The following is a 15412-nucleotide window of genomic DNA, read 5'->3' on the forward strand; positions in this document are numbered from 1 at the left end:
TTCCTCTTTAGTTTAGAGTAAAAGTCAGAGGAAATTAAGAATTTTTCTAGGATAAGAATTATAAAAAAAAAAAAAAGAGTACCGTGGGTCCAAAAAATACACAGAATCACAAAACAGAAATTCCACGCACTCTGCACGGTCTAGAGTTTACAAACCGCTATGCAGTCCCTTCTCACTTGTTGTCCTCCCCTCTATTAGTTAAGTACTACTATTAGTCCAAGTATACAAATCCGGTTGTCTTCTTCGTTCCTTCCTCCCGCGTTCCTCCTGCTTTATCCTCGTCTTCCCCTTTCTCTTTCTTCTACTAATTTATTTATTATCCTCACCAAAAATCTCAATTCTCAACCATAGTCACATAAACCGCGTTTTCCAAGACCTTTCTTCTGGACCCCACTCTCCTTCCTTTCCTTTTTTTCCCCTCCTCAGCTTCTGCAATCGTTTAGACCCGACAAATCTATCCACTCCTCCTCCTCCTCCTCCTCCTCACTTCAATCTAACCCACTCCCCAGAATCTTAAATGTAAGGCTCTTGCTAAATATACATATAAACCCACGAAAGGAAAAAGCCCCTTAAAGGGGAAAAAACAAAAAGACCAAAAAAAAAAAAAAAAAGAATCGAAGCTTACTCTGCTCCGGCTGAGTGAAAAAAAAAAAGTTTTGGTTTTCTATGGCGGACAACGGGGAAGAGAAGTTGATAGCGGTGGCGCGCCACATAGCTAAGACTCTGGGTGGTCATACTGATAATATGACTGACGATGATATCCTCAAAATCTTCTCCAACTTCGACGGAAGGTTGCGCGAGAAATTAACTGATAACCTCCCTGGCGAGGACCCCACCGCTTCTGCTAAATTTGAGCACATCCTCAAGCCCCTCCACCGTCAGATCTCCATTTACGTGGCTGCCGACCACCCCATTTGGGCTGACTCCAGCGATGCTGCTTCTTTCCTTGGCGCTGTTGACGAATTAACCGCCCTAACTCGTGAATGGTCTCCCATGGGTCACGATAAGTCCGTCTCCTCCTTCCTCGACCGGGCTGATGACTTGCTCCAGCAAGCTATGTATCGGCTTGAGGAGGAGTTTAAAACCCTAATGGAACTGGGGACCGAGTCGTTTGACGTGACTCGGCTCCCGGACGGTGAGTCAGCAAACCCCAACTACGCATCTGACACCGACGAAGAAGAATTTGACGGCGAAGGGAGTGAAATCCCAGTTGCCCATCCGGTCTCCGACTACGATATCGTCATCGACGCGCTCCCGGGCGGAACAATCGACGACCTACACGAGATCGTTAAACGAATGGTGGCTGCGGGGTACGGAAAAGAGTGCTCCCACGTTTACAGCACGTGCCGGAGAGAATTCTTGGAGGAGAGCTTCTCGAGATTGCAGTTGCAGAAGTTTAGCATCGATGAGATTCATAAAATGCAGTGGAGTGAGATCGAAGATGAGATTGATAAATGGATTAAGGCCATCAATGTAGCGCTAAGGATACTTTTCCCGAGTGAACGCCGCCTCTGTGACCGCGTATTCTTTGGATTATCCTCTGCTGCTGACCTCTCATTTATGGAGGTCTGCAGAGGATCCGCTATTCAGCTGTTGAATTTCGCGGATGCGGTTGCTATTGGGAGCCGTGCCCCAGAGAGATTGTTCAAGGTTCTTGATGTTTATGAAACTATTAGGGACTTAATGCCTGAATTCGAATTGATATTTTCAGATCAGTATTGCGCGTTGTTGAGAAATGAGGCGGTTACTATCTGGAAGAGGCTTGGTGAGGCTATAAGAGGCATATTTATGGAATTGGAGAATTTGATTCGTCGTGATCCGGCAAAGGCTGCCGTCCCTGGTGGTGGACTTCATCCAATCACGCGGTATGTGATGAATTATCTCCGTGCAGCGTGTCGATCCCGGATTGCTTTGGAGCAAGTTTTTGAGGACAGTCTTGCTCCCCTGGGGGCTAGTGGGGATTATATGAAAGGGGATGAGAGAGGGTTATCTGCGTCTTCGTCGCTGGCAGTACAGATGGCGTGGATTATGGAGTTGTTAGAGAGTAATTTGGAGGCCAAGTCGAAGATTTATAGGGACTCTGCTTTGTGTTCTGTTTTTATGATGAATAATGGGAGATACATTGTTCAGAAGGTGAAAGATAGTGAGTTAGGATCACTTTTAGGGGATGATTGGATTCGCAAACACACTGCAAAAGTTAGGCAGTGTCATGTGAATTACCGGAGGAGTTCATGGAACAAGGTTTTGGGAGTTTTGATGATTGATAACAGTGCTTCGTCTCCGAATGGAGCATCAAAGAGCTTGAAGGAAAGGCTCAAGTTGTTTAATACGTACTTTGAGGAGACTTGTAGGGTTCAATCCAGTTGGGTGATTTTTGATGATCAGTTGAGAGACGAACTTAGGATATCTGTTGCAGAGAATCTGTTGCCAGCTTACCGCAGCTTCCTTGGAAGGTTGCGGAGTAGCCTGGAGTTTGGAAAGCATGCAGATAGACACATTAAGTACAGCGATGAAGACATTGGGGCTCGGATTAATGATTTGTTTAATGGAAATGGTGGATCAGGCGGTGGCAGGAAATGAGAGCATGCCATAGTAAGCAAGTAGTAGTTTGCTCTGTTGTAACTGGTGAAATGTATGTATGCAAGTGTAGTCCACAAAACTATATGTTGTATGTGCATGTAAAATTGGTTATTTGTAGTGATTATTCTGCTGTCATCTGTCTGTATACAGACAATATATTGGCGTTTTAGCATAGATCAATGAGAGTTGCAGACATTATGATAACTTAAAAGAGTTTATTTTGTATGCGCTCTATGACTGTAGTGAAGTTAATACTGTGGTTTTGACTAGAGCCGTAATCTGCGTCTGGACATTTCCTCCCTGGAGTGATTAGCTTTGAATGGTTCGCTATGTTGGATAATCTGACGACGTCTAATCTCGCTTGCTGCATCTATTGCACTTTGGAGAACGCTATTGTCGCATAGACTGTGAGACTTGGTTGTGGCATTCGGGGATGCATCAGTTATGTAGCGGTAGGCTTTTTCTGTAGGATGAATGCTATCCCAAAACACGTATTGGGATTGGTTCTCGCATACAGGAGTGATTGGGTTGCATAATTGGTTTGCCTCCAGCAGCCTCTTGCAGTTTCTGCAAATCCTATAATTCATTGACTGGTTTTTTTAGAGCTGATTGATGAAACACACAAGAAAGTAAAAATCTCAAACAATTCATTGGTCGAAAAAGTGTTCAAGTCCTATGTTGTTATTACCATATCTATTGGGATTTTTGATCATGTCCATTAAAGGATTGTAGTTATCTGTGTAGAGAATTTGGCTCCCTGAAAGTTTGATCTGAACTTGTGTTCAAGATAATGTGGTGCAGGCTAGTACTAAAAGCATCCAAAAGAGTCTCAGAGGTGCCAAGAATTGACGATTAAGAAAAAAAATTTTGGCTGGGAAACTAGTTATGATGTTCCAATGTTGACATTCTTGTATGCAAACGTTTCATTTCTTGCTATGCAGCAGAACCGAACCGTGAAAATGTATATTCAATCAATGTATCCAGCAAACCACATGAATCGTTGACAAGATCAATTGCCATTATAATGCGGTAGTAGTCTATAGGATGGGAAGGGGATTCTCCTGTGAAGGACTTTTGTGAAAAAGAAATTAAAGGACTGGATTGAGACATATATATATATATATATATATTTTTTTTATTTCTTCTTTTCCTTGTTACACGGATAAACCCAACTTATAAAAAACAATAATGTCTAGCTGTTGATTGCTCGTTAAAATTGGAATTCGAATAGATTTGAGAATAGAGTTGTACGGTACTCCAGTAATTGATAGGCTCATGTGCACCTAATTGCACATATATCATACTACGTCTCATTATGAATTAGGCAGGCATCTTCTGTTAATTGCTCGCATCGCATTATGAGTTAGGTTTCTCGTGTTAATTGTACATATCTCATCCTTTGGTAGTAAAATTGTATTTCAATTCCAAGCAAAATTTAGACCCCGTTTGGATTGCATTTTTCATCATTTTTCATGGAAAAATTACTGTAACGATTTGATGTATGTGAGGGAAAAAGATAATAGGAAAACGTGTTTACGGAAAACGACGTAATTTTTCGATGGAAAACAGCAATCCAAACAAGGCTAAAAATTGAGATCAAGGCCCTCAAAGCTGTGTTTGTACATATTTTAGTTGGAGAAATTATTGAAGTACAGCGAGCTTGATCAGGTACCGTATTTTTTACGGAATGGGGCAGGAATGAAAAATAAGGACAAGTTGAATGAAAAAGAAATTGTTATTCCTCATTGCATTGTAGCAACATAAACAGTATATTAATAAAGGTAAACACATGTGTATTCTTTGTGTACAATTTTAATTCCAGCGCACAAAACTGGATGGCCCCTTGATTCTCATTTTGCAGGCAAGTCGTTGCAGTTGCCATCCAGCTTCGGGTCTGTAGGTGTTGTTATTAGCCAATTCGATGATTATTTGAGTTCTAATAGCCATAACAGTATCAACATTACTCTAAAAAGAAAGAAGGAACAGAAAAGTTGAAAGGAATGAGAATCAGATACAATTCAACAGCTGTCTTCTGTTTGTGATAACTTGGGAAGGAGTTCCTTCAGCAATTGCTCTGAAATGTAGCGGTAAGTTGATTCACTAGGATGAATGCTGTCCCAGAATATGTGCAGAGAATGGTTGGGACAAATTGGAGTGCCCGCATTGCACAAAGGTCCTGCTTCCAGTATTCCAGTGCCACAGCACCCCCTCGTTGTTTCCACAAATCCTGAAAACCAGAACCACGCAAGCTTGCTTATTATTAACCAAAAAGTGGGAAAAAAGAAAGGGCTGAACAAGAAACATTTCAAAAGATAATCAGAATTGTTACCATATTCTTGAGGATTTTTTATCATGTCCATTAGTTGAGTGTACGCGTCTGCATAAAGGATTTTGGTTGTTGAGAGAGTTTCCTGTACTCTGGGGAGCAGCTTTTGGAGCTTGTCATTATAAGTTTGAGAGTCCAAGTTTTCCTTATCGACACATCTTCTCAAAATGGAATGCTTCACAGTCAACTGAATCGGCAGACATCCAATTGGGGGAAGCCCTGAAACAATAATTTTCCGGCATCCAAGATCGTATAGTTCCTGCCAAATTGAATATCACCCGGTAGGCATGTTTAAGGGCAAAATCCAGAATGAATGAGATTCATTTAAATTGTAAGGATTACGCTTATAAAAGACAGGGCGCTGGAGGGTAGTGCTTTAGTGAATTAATCCTCTAGACCACGACAAACGTCCGCAAACATGCCATGATACGGCAACTTAAGCTACATGTTATTATGATGTTTGCTTTTGGTACTGGGCGAAAAGTTCAGAAATGATTAGAGAAGTTCAGATGAGACAGCAAAAAATAAAGAGAGGGCTGGTTGTAATGAGAACCTTAATAAAGTCGTGCAATTTATTTTGCAGGAAATCATGATAGCCGCTGACGCTGAATTCAAGCCTTCTGGTGGGTATGTCATAGAAGTTGAAGATAAAATCGTTGGTTCCTGCACTTACTATGACTAAGGCTCCACCAACTATTTTTTGAGCCTCTATTTCTCCCACTATCTTGATCAGCCTCTCTATATATTCCTTAAGATATTCAATTTGCCTTGACATCGAGATCACCCCAGAAACAGCAGTTGTTAGCTCGTCAAACCCTGACCCTCCTGAAGCAAAGCTGACCCCTGTCAGCAATTCCCTGTCTGATAAACTTGGCTGCAGGAAAGGAGGGACGGATTCCTTGAGGCCTAGCATGGAGGCCAACAAGTCTGGGACGAGTTTCCCGTTGGAAAACCTCCCAGTCGGAATCTGCCCTGGAAAGTCAATCCCATATGGTGGATGATTTCCTTTAAATGCTGTCAATATGTAGTTGTTATTCCCTGGATCGACAGTGGAATCTCCAAATATCAGAATGGCAGGGAATTTATGGGGAAAGGGTTTGCCCTCGCTTGTAGTACTACTAGCAGTTTTGCTGCTGAGAAATTGTACCAGGCCTAGGATGAAAAGGAAAACGATGCTATTCATTTCTAGTTGTCTATTGCCAATTGAAGTTTATCACGTCTTTGCGGTCTAACAAGCCAGACACTTATACGCAGACTCGGGGACTTTTCTATTATTACGTGAAATAGAAACATTGAGGTCAAAAAATACCCAAAAAAATATATGACTTGGGTGCGAGGTTATGATGATGTGTTAATGTGTAAAGAAGAAAAAATTAAACGGAAAGTAATGTGAATACTTTGATTCAATTCTTAGGCTTAATTATTGGTAGCTCTGAATGCTTGGGAACTCGGAAATATGGATCATCGTCACACAATTTACAGTGCTGAGAAAGAAAAATACAAAGGCCACCTTCACTTCTACCCAACTCGGAAAGCGCCATATCATCCCTTCATTTGCAAGAGCTTTCGATTACAGACAAGAATTGCTGCCTTACTTACGTCTTAGTTATATGGCGTGGTAAAGAAAGAAAATGGCAAACTCAAACAGTTTATTATATGCTGAAAAAGGGAAGTATCAGATTAAACCCACAAAGTTTCAACTGACCATATTGCGAATTTTTTTTTTTTGGCGCACCAACTACGGTGAAAATTTGGAGAAACAGGCTCTAAACTTGAATGGAAGGAAAATATGAATCAAAGGGCGGACTGGAGATGGTTATTAATGCTTCATCCTGTTGATCGCTTACGCGAGTTGAGGCAGAGCATGCTGCAGTAAGAATTGGGCTATGTTCTTATAGGCCACTTCTGAAGGATTAGTTGAATCCCAGAACAGGAATTGGGCTGGATTTGGGCAAACCGGACTGAATTCTTTACACAGAAGCGCTGCTTCCAGCAATCCGGTCCCGCAGCAACCTCTGTTAGTTATGGCCAATCCTGTCACCAACCAAAATTATGATATTAAATTACTAGTGCCACAAAAAAAAGCACAAAATTATTTTACTACTGTCTTCTGATTACCAAGCCTATAAGTTTCTGGTCTAACATTTGTCTATCCATTCCGATGGAAAAGGAAAAACAGTTTGAGAAGCGAAAGACAATGAAAAGTTTGAGTTCAATCAAGAAGTGTGGAATGATTTTCTTTTCTCTTTTCTGTCAAATATAATGAGTTTGAGTTAGTACCATATTTTGAAGGGTAGATGATCGAGTCGATTAACGGCGAGAATATGTCGGCATAGACAAGCTTAGCCCCTGGTAGAGTCGGTTCGATTTTAGCTAAGAGGGAAATGAGCTTCTGATTATAAGACTGGGCATCCCTGTTCTCGTCGTCCGCGCACGATAACTGAAACCTCAATTTTGTTGTTATTTGTATTGGGAAACACCCAACTGGAGGAAGCCCGGCTATCAAAAATTTTCGAACCCCCTGATCGTATAGCGTCTGCAATATTCACAAAATGAAGCATCAAAATCTATCACGGCATTCAAGATTCTTGTATGCTCCTCCCTTCGCTCTTCTTAACATTTTTCATCTTTCATGATGTTTTTTCCAAAAAAAAAAACTCATTAAACTTTAGGCGTAGAGCGGTAGAGGCGGCCATATGATTAATTGACGAGAGTAGTAGTAGTGCTATGTACGAGGAAAGAGATGTACTATATTGACTGACCCTGATAAATTGTCGGATTTTGTGCTGCAGAAAATCTTGATATCCAGTGAGGTTGTAATGAATCTGTCTGGTAGGGGTGTCATAAAAGTTTATTAGAAAGTCAGAGGTTCCTGCCAGGAGCACCGACAGGGAGCCTCTAACTATATTTCTAGCAGCAACTTCTCCTGCAGCCCGGTTCAGCCTCCCTATGTAATGCTCGAAGTGTTCGGCCTGTTTCGAAACAGGGATTACGTTAGTGAAGACGGTTGTCAGCTCATCGTACCCGGACCCCGCCGAGGCAAAGGAGACGCCTGTCCGGAGTTCTTGAGGCGACAAACTTGGATCCAGAAAAGGTGGAACGAACTCTTTGATCCCAAGCGCTGAAGCCAGAATATCTGGAATGAGTTTTCCATCAGAAAACCTTCCTGTTGCTACCCGACCGGGAAAGCATTGCCCATACGGGGCATGGTTGGCTTTTAGCAGCGTGACAAGGAAATTGTTATTGCCCGTATCCGCAAAAGAATCACCGAAAGCGTATATGGCGGTGAATCTTGGTTGATTATGGCAGAGGCAGCTAGCAACAGTGCAAAGATGCACCAATATTGTGAAGAGTACGCGGGATGGTGCCATATTTGAGTGAGTTTGTTTTCTTCGCGGGTTTAGCCACTTCTGGAACGAATGCACACGTATATTATATAAGTTGCGTGGGAACTCGGTGTAGTAGTAACTTGCATTAAGATGGCAGATTAAATGAGACATTTAGATGGGGATTTACGTTCTTTGATGGGAAAAAGAGAGAGAGAGAGAGAGTTATATGTCTCTACTAGTTCAGTAAGTAAGACTGCACACATCTTCATTCAATTTATATGAGTTTCGTCTCAGAAGAATAAATTTGGATGTCTTGATAATTTGGCAGCAGTCACATTGAATGATGTTTTATTTATTGTGTATTCTGATGCGTTTTTCATCAGAACACACAAAGAATGAGGAGTAAAGGATCATATACAACAAGAAGCATATTTATGCGAAAACTCTCCTCCTTTTAAGTGCACATCTAACATGTTAATATGCCTAGTAGTTAATTCAGAATCAATAAAAAAAAAAAAAAAATTCATGTAGACATACAAATGCCCCATCTAACATGTTAAATGAAATCGGGGGAAGGAACCCTTATATGTCCACATGGAACTTATCTTCATCACGTGAAACTCTTTCATTGGTGAGGGAACAATATGGCTCTAAACCGACATAAAAGTTTAATCAAATTTGTATTATTCATGTTTTTTTTTTTTTTTTTTGGGTCGACGGAGTGGATGTTTGGGTCAAGTCCGTAAAGGCGGCCCGACTAATTCCACTCCGGCCCGGTCCAGCGCCCCAACCAGATCTAGCACGTTAGATGCACGGAAAAGCCGATGTTGCTGCGGAGATTTGATCCCAGGACCTGACGGTCCTGAGGAAGAGGCGCCAACCACCAGCCCATTCACGTGGGGGCTTATTCATGTTATACCACTAATAAAAAGTGAACAGGGCTAATAAAAAGTAAACAACCCATGAATAAGGAAAACTTTAGCCTGCGGGCCATGTTAACAGCCCCAAGTACACTTCACGCATGGTGCAAGTCCGCGGCTTGGAGACCAGACTACTAGCCCATATATCGTCCAATCCCACTCTCGCTGAAGTCCAAAGCTAGCAACCTACGATGGCTTTTAATTCTTGAGAGCTGGGCTATGGTAATGTCAATTTCCTGGAGAAGGCCCAATGATGGTGCACTGGATCACAGGAGCAGCTGGCGGAAGAAAATTTGCATCCAGAGGCTCTTTTCAAGCCAGTTGGCGTCTTCTGTTGCCTTCTGGTTCTGTCCATCATATGAAGGCATTATTGATTGGTTGATGGTGACTGCCTCACAGGGAGGGAGGAAGGGGTGGTGAGACAAGCTGTATAATACTACCACATCTATTTTTCATTCTAGCATTAACAATTAACCGCAGTTTGATTCGAATCTTTTGACATATTTTTCAGAGATACGATCGTATCTGTATATGGATGAATGTAATACTAATCTGATACACCTTGGGTTATATTATTTCTTTTCATGAAGTAATTATTTTTTGGGTTGCAACAAGCAATCTTGCTTGACGTCCAGAAACATGAAGCACCATGTTCAGTATTGGGTTTTTTTTTTTTTTTTTTTTTTTGGGGCTGGCCCGGGGGGGGGGGGGTGGTTTCAAACAAATACATGCTCTAACTTCAATCTATACAAATATATGTTTTTGGTTACCACCATGCAATACGATTGACTACAAGATTTACAAATCTCATCCATCAACGATTTTTTCATGGCTGAGATCCTTTTGTTGAATGTTTGCTTATCCTAATTCTTTCTTCGTGACGACGGAATTTGAACAATTTTCGTTAAGCATAAATCTTATATATGCTGGCTGATCATATATGTATTATTACGATTGATTGAATACATGATACGTATGCAAAATAAAATAAGGAAGTCGAGGTAGGAATTTGAAGTCTTCATTCATTCATCTGCAACCAAGCAAAGTTGGGAAGGTCACCATACCACAAGACATTGATGTTCGTGGACGGTGTTTGGAAATTGCCACTCTATCGGCCCCATCTATGGGCCTGATACGAAATTATTGGTGAATTATTGGGGGTATATCAATAAGTACGTGTGATGGATATGGAATTCCAAGAACAATAGGAATTTTGTTTGGTAAGGGTCAAGACGATTGCTGGACCCCTTTCGGCCTCCACCACCACGACCAATACAAATCTGATTGAAACCCATTAAGATTTTCGCTGAGGAGTTCACTGATTTTGCAAAAAGAGAATGAAAATATGTGGGTTTCATTAATTCACAGATCCACCCCTTATATAAAAAATGAGTGGTGTATTTAGGTTTTTGTACCAGTACTTCTTTTGTCATTCGCTGTATAAATTCACCGATTCATCGTCTTGAAATCCGACAGAGCCAATTTTGTGCTCCGAAATCAAACCGAGTTCATAACTTTGATTCAGTTCCAGCTGATTTAGTAACTGTGAAGTACTGGATACTAGTTAAGCATAATAGTACAGCATGTACATTCGTAGTCGGAGTACGCGTACAAATGTCAAGGACATGAACGCTTTGGATCCGGCACGTTCACTGAACCAGTGCCCTTTGGACGTAAGTATAATCTATCTTATTTAATAATTGCTTTCATTCATATGTTGAATGATACAACTTTTCATAGTATTGCTTTCGTAATTAATGTAAATGGATAATGATTAGTCATACACCTCATATTATCTCTAAAGAGATTTTAGAAAAACAGGTGCCTAGATTTATCTTTCAACAAAATTAACTAATTTTTCTTAAATTGCGTGAAAGAGTATTATCAAAGTGGATGGATGAAGAGATTAATATTTTACCAATAACTACTACTAGTGTACGTTGCATGCATCTAGGCACGATCCCCCTTGGAATGCTTCACGGGGAAAAAAATGTTAATTAAGCATAAGAAACACTCAATCTATTAATACTCATTTACCCCGAGATCAAGACAGCTGGACTCTTTGGAATTTAGCAATCAAGATTTTGGAAACTTATTTCTTACCCGAGGTTTGCTTGTCTTCTGTCACAGACCTATAAAAAGCTTGAATATAATGAGTTGCACTATTGCATTTTAATAATAATATTGCCATATTTTGCAATTAGAAATCCTGATCCCTACAAGAAAGGAGAAGCTTTAAAGTTTAAAGGATTATATAGCGTTGTCAGAAAAATGAAAAACGAAATGACTATTATAGATGTGAAGAAGTAGGTGCCATCTAAAGTCTAAACTTGAAATCTATATGACGCATGAGTTGTCCAATACATTTATAATCAGCTTAGCCCTGAGATGAGTTTAGAGAAAAAAGAGGATAGATGATACTTTCATAGAGACAAAGAGGATAGATGACAGTTTCGTTAGGCGGTGGACATTTCACTAATATGATGGATGGTGGTAATGGCTGAATTTGAGTTCCGTACCTAATCTCCGAATACGGGTCTAAACTAGCTAGTGTCTTGCCTGTATTCTCGATCGCTCCTTATGCTACATGTTGCGGGACCCGCATACATACAAACATACATACACGTATATGTATATGCGTGTGTGTATATATAATTTGTCTAATGGGCAACCGTTAAAATATATTTTAAGTATTATATTTTTAAAAATATAAAATTAATTAGAAAAAATAAATAAATACAAGAATGTGGGTAGGCAAAATTAAATAGGAAAAACATATAAGTGCAAAAAAAGAGAATAATAATTGTTAGTATGTGTGTGTGTGTGTGTATATATATGTATATATATATATATAATAGGTTAGGTGAATATTAGGTGTATTAAGGAGTGCTCTAAAAACACCTGTTAGAAAAAAAAATCCATATATATATGTATATATATAAGAAGCAACAGTTACTTTTGCATTAATTAGGCGCAACCCAAGCACCAAATAAGAGCAATTACTTTAAGTGTTAAGTTTTCAAATTAGTATAGTTAATTAAGATCGCATATAAATGGAGAGCGGATAATAAATATCGATGTGTGTGCACTTAAATTGTAAGTTGAGTGCAATTTAGATATGTTAACGAGTATCTATTTATTGGACACCCGTCAAAAATTTCTAAGATAATATGCTCAAGTTTCAATTTTCCTATGCTATTCTAAAAAAAATAGCATATTTTCTAAATGAAATGTGGAAAACAGTGAAAAAATTCCTAATTAACATTCAAAAGAAAAAGAAATGCTTAACATTCCATATATAAGGCATGCACAAGGCACCAAGCTACCAAGCCCAAGCTTTAATTATACCAGCCAGTAGTACGTCCAACTGTACAAGATACTCCTGCAAAAGCTTATTCTCGGATTAATTAAGTCAAAACCTAATCACAAGGAAGGGTATATTAATAGTAGTTAAACAAAGAGTTGAAAATAATCCCGGGGTCTTTGTGTCATTTTGATCGAAGCATGACAGTACATTAGTAGTATAATGCATTTGTTTCAAAATGGTACGGACTAGCTTGTTCCTGTATATATAACCATTGAAAGTCTTCCCCATTTCAAATCCCATTGAAAACACCATAGATTCATCATAGAAGAAGAAAGAAGGGAAAGAAAGGGAGGTTGGATTGAAGAACATGGGAAACAGTCTAAGGTGCTGTTTGGCATGCGTTCTTCCGTGTGGAGCCTTAGACTTGATCCGTATAGTACACTTAAATGGGTACGTAGAAGAATTAACAGGCCCTCTGACGGCCGGAGAAGTCTTAAAGAACCACCCGAATCATGTCTTGAGTAAACCTTGCTCTCAAGGCACGGTTCGCCGGATTCTAATTCTCTCACCGGAGTCAGAGCTCAAAAGAGGCAGCATATATTTCTTGACACGCTCGTCCTCGCTGCCAGAAAAAAACAAAATCCGCAGTTTGCCTAAGAAGCCTTCCAAGAAGAGCAAGAGCGCCACTATGACTGCGGCGGATTGCGATCAACATTTAACGGAAGTCTCGTCCGATAAAAAGTCCTCCCGCCGAGATCGCCGGAGATGTAGAGTTGGAGTCTGGAGGCCCCATCTCGAGAGCATTTCTGAGGACTAAAGTCCTTTTGTTTTCCCCTCCAATTGGGTTCAACCCATCTCTTTTTCCTCCCTTTAGATGGAATGATTGATTTTGTGCATAATTTTCTTTTTCTTTTTCTTTATGGAAAGAAGAAAGGAGTAGTCTATTTCCGTCTGCATGTAATATAGCAGAACCGGAAACTTCTATGGCATAGTCGTCTGTTTGCCACAAGGGATATATACTACTACAAGATTCGGTCGACCTTACAAAGAAATTCCTTTTTGTTTTACAGTCAGCTGATCAAGTTGTAATTGATGATCGACCTTCTTGTAAAGTTCTTGAGGATAATTACCGGCATGGTTTTGCGATCTATGTCCTCGAAGCAATAATCAATGAATAGTTAATGAAATCTCGACCGTATAGATTGATCTCGTAATCTCCTTTTATTATTTTCTTCGAGCCAGTTTGAGCAGCACTCCTTTCCTCGGTTAAGCAACAGTTAAACCTCATTGTTAACACGGTAAATATGGTTGCTACATCCATTCACAACGAAGAAAGTGTTGTTTCTCTCTGACCACAAAAATCGCACAAATAGTTTAGTTGTCATCTCCATTTGCAAAAAACATATATGTTAATGATTGGGCTGGTTGTTAGTTTTAGGTGTAGGCTCGAGTTTTGACTTGGAATTCTGCTAGCTAACAATTTTTATTCCAGAAACTAGTTACTACTAATAATTTTCTGCAAGACGCATATGTATTATAGAGGGCAATCGTGGAAGCACAAAATTCACCAATCTAACAAGCAAGAAAATGCGATGTCAGTCACACCAGCTGTGCCGCTCCATTGTTTACGATTACCCAAAAGGAACAAGAAAAATATATAATGCTCTCCTTCCTCCTGCAATTACTAGTATATTCTATGATTCTCATGCAACAAGCCAGCCAGCTAGCTAACGTTTTAGTTCTCAAAACCAGCGTCATTTTAGGAGATGACTGCTGCATAAATGATGAGCATACCTACGTTCTTTCCCCTTCAAATGCATGTGGCTTCTAAGTGATCATTTTCAGGAATCTGAGCTGTTGGATTTAGTAATTTAGGCCAGAACTTGCTCAATCTAGTGACTAGTTTCGTGGTTTTATTTGTCCAATCATATGGATGCACTGGATCAAATGGTTACTGTCCTCGATTAGAACCTCTTTATTTATTTATTTATTTATTTTTTTACAGTGGTAAATACTGAAGCAACTTAACAGCACTACAGATGGTTCTTGCATTAAAAACTTGAGAGTTGAAGAGTGGTTTATGAAATCATTTGACTTCTATTCGCCCGAGAAAGTTAGTCATGAACTTATTTTGCAACATACTCATCCACGAAAAAAACAAAAAAGCTGATGAACTCTCTAGTAAATGAATTGGTGCATTATTTATTAACCTGCAGGATCAGTAAATAGTAAAAGTTTTTCCACAACCATTTATTTGCTTATATAAAAAGTTCTTAAAACAACCCTGGCATCACACTATCAGTCTGTAGATCTCTTCTGTTGGTAAAAAAAAATTTATTTTTTCCTAAATGTCATATATTTCTTGTATAATCTTTCATATTACTACGCTGCTGCAATTGCCTGTTCACTGCAACCATATATAAAGCACGGATAAGTAAAGGTTTGATAAGCCATAATAAAACAAAGGAAGCTAATGGCCGGGGCCGGGGCAGGGCGACAAGAGCTCAAACTAATTAGTTTAATGGTAGCATTAAGAGGCTGGTTTTATGGCTTGGATCCAGAGTACTCAAAGACCGACCTACGCACGCAACACACAAAAACAAATGATGGGGCAAGCTGGCATTTCCCCTTTATCATATTTCCTATCCTACAGAGCTCACATGGATTCCATCTCGTCCCTCTCGCCAAACACCGTTTTCTCAACTAGCAAAATTAGTACTTTACCGTATGAAAATAGGAATAAACGGGACTCAACGAGATATTTTAAACTTTACGGGACCAATCATTTAGAACAAATTAATAAGAAGGGATTTTGCAAATGATAGTTGTTGAAGGAAATTAAAGCAAGCTATTTTAGTATTTAGTTTCCTAATTCTTTTTGGTGTCTTGTTTGTTTAGTTTTCATATTAGATTAGGAAATCTCAAGTCAGTTTTTAAGTAAGTTTTGATT

The 15412-nt window shown here is 39.6% G+C and overlaps 4 protein-coding genes across 4 annotated transcripts; 2 read left to right on the forward strand and 2 right to left on the reverse strand.

Moving 5' to 3' along the window:
- The first annotated feature begins 162 nt into the window (after window positions 1-162).
- LOC113731124 (exocyst complex component EXO70B1) lies at window positions 163-2805 on the forward strand. The gene has a single exon (XM_027256213.2). The coding sequence runs from the start codon at window positions 667-669 to the stop codon at window positions 2578-2580; it is 1914 nt and encodes a 637-aa protein (XP_027112014.1). The 5' UTR covers window positions 163-666; the 3' UTR covers window positions 2581-2805.
- Window positions 2806-4296: 1491 nt separating this feature from the next.
- On the reverse strand, window positions 4297-6194 carry LOC113731131 (GDSL esterase/lipase At1g06990). Its single transcript, XM_027256223.2, has 3 exons — window positions 5460-6194; window positions 4910-5165; window positions 4297-4807 (listed from the first exon to the last, which is right to left on the reverse strand). Exons 1-3 carry the CDS (start codon window positions 6087-6089, stop codon window positions 4599-4601), a joined length of 1095 nt encoding a protein of 364 aa, XP_027112024.1. The 5' UTR covers window positions 6090-6194; the 3' UTR covers window positions 4297-4598.
- A 116-nt stretch (window positions 6195-6310) lies between these two features.
- On the reverse strand, window positions 6311-8484 carry LOC113729184 (GDSL esterase/lipase At2g30220). The gene is made up of 3 exons (XM_027253532.2): window positions 7669-8484; window positions 7187-7442; window positions 6311-6940 (listed from the first exon to the last, which is right to left on the reverse strand). Exons 1-3 carry the CDS (start codon window positions 8404-8406, stop codon window positions 6750-6752), a joined length of 1185 nt encoding a protein of 394 aa, XP_027109333.2. The 5' UTR covers window positions 8407-8484; the 3' UTR covers window positions 6311-6749.
- A 3514-nt stretch (window positions 8485-11998) lies between these two features.
- LOC113731141 (uncharacterized) lies at window positions 11999-13676 on the forward strand. The gene has a single exon (XM_072079994.1). It carries the CDS (start codon window positions 12830-12832, stop codon window positions 13277-13279), a length of 450 nt encoding a protein of 149 aa, XP_071936095.1. The 5' UTR covers window positions 11999-12829; the 3' UTR covers window positions 13280-13676.
- Window positions 13677-15412: the final 1736 nt, after the last annotated feature.

Source organism: Coffea arabica, chromosome 1c (genome assembly GCF_036785885.1).
Source record: "Coffea arabica cultivar ET-39 chromosome 1c, Coffea Arabica ET-39 HiFi, whole genome shotgun sequence".
Taxonomy (NCBI): Eukaryota; Viridiplantae; Streptophyta; class Magnoliopsida; order Gentianales; family Rubiaceae; genus Coffea; species Coffea arabica.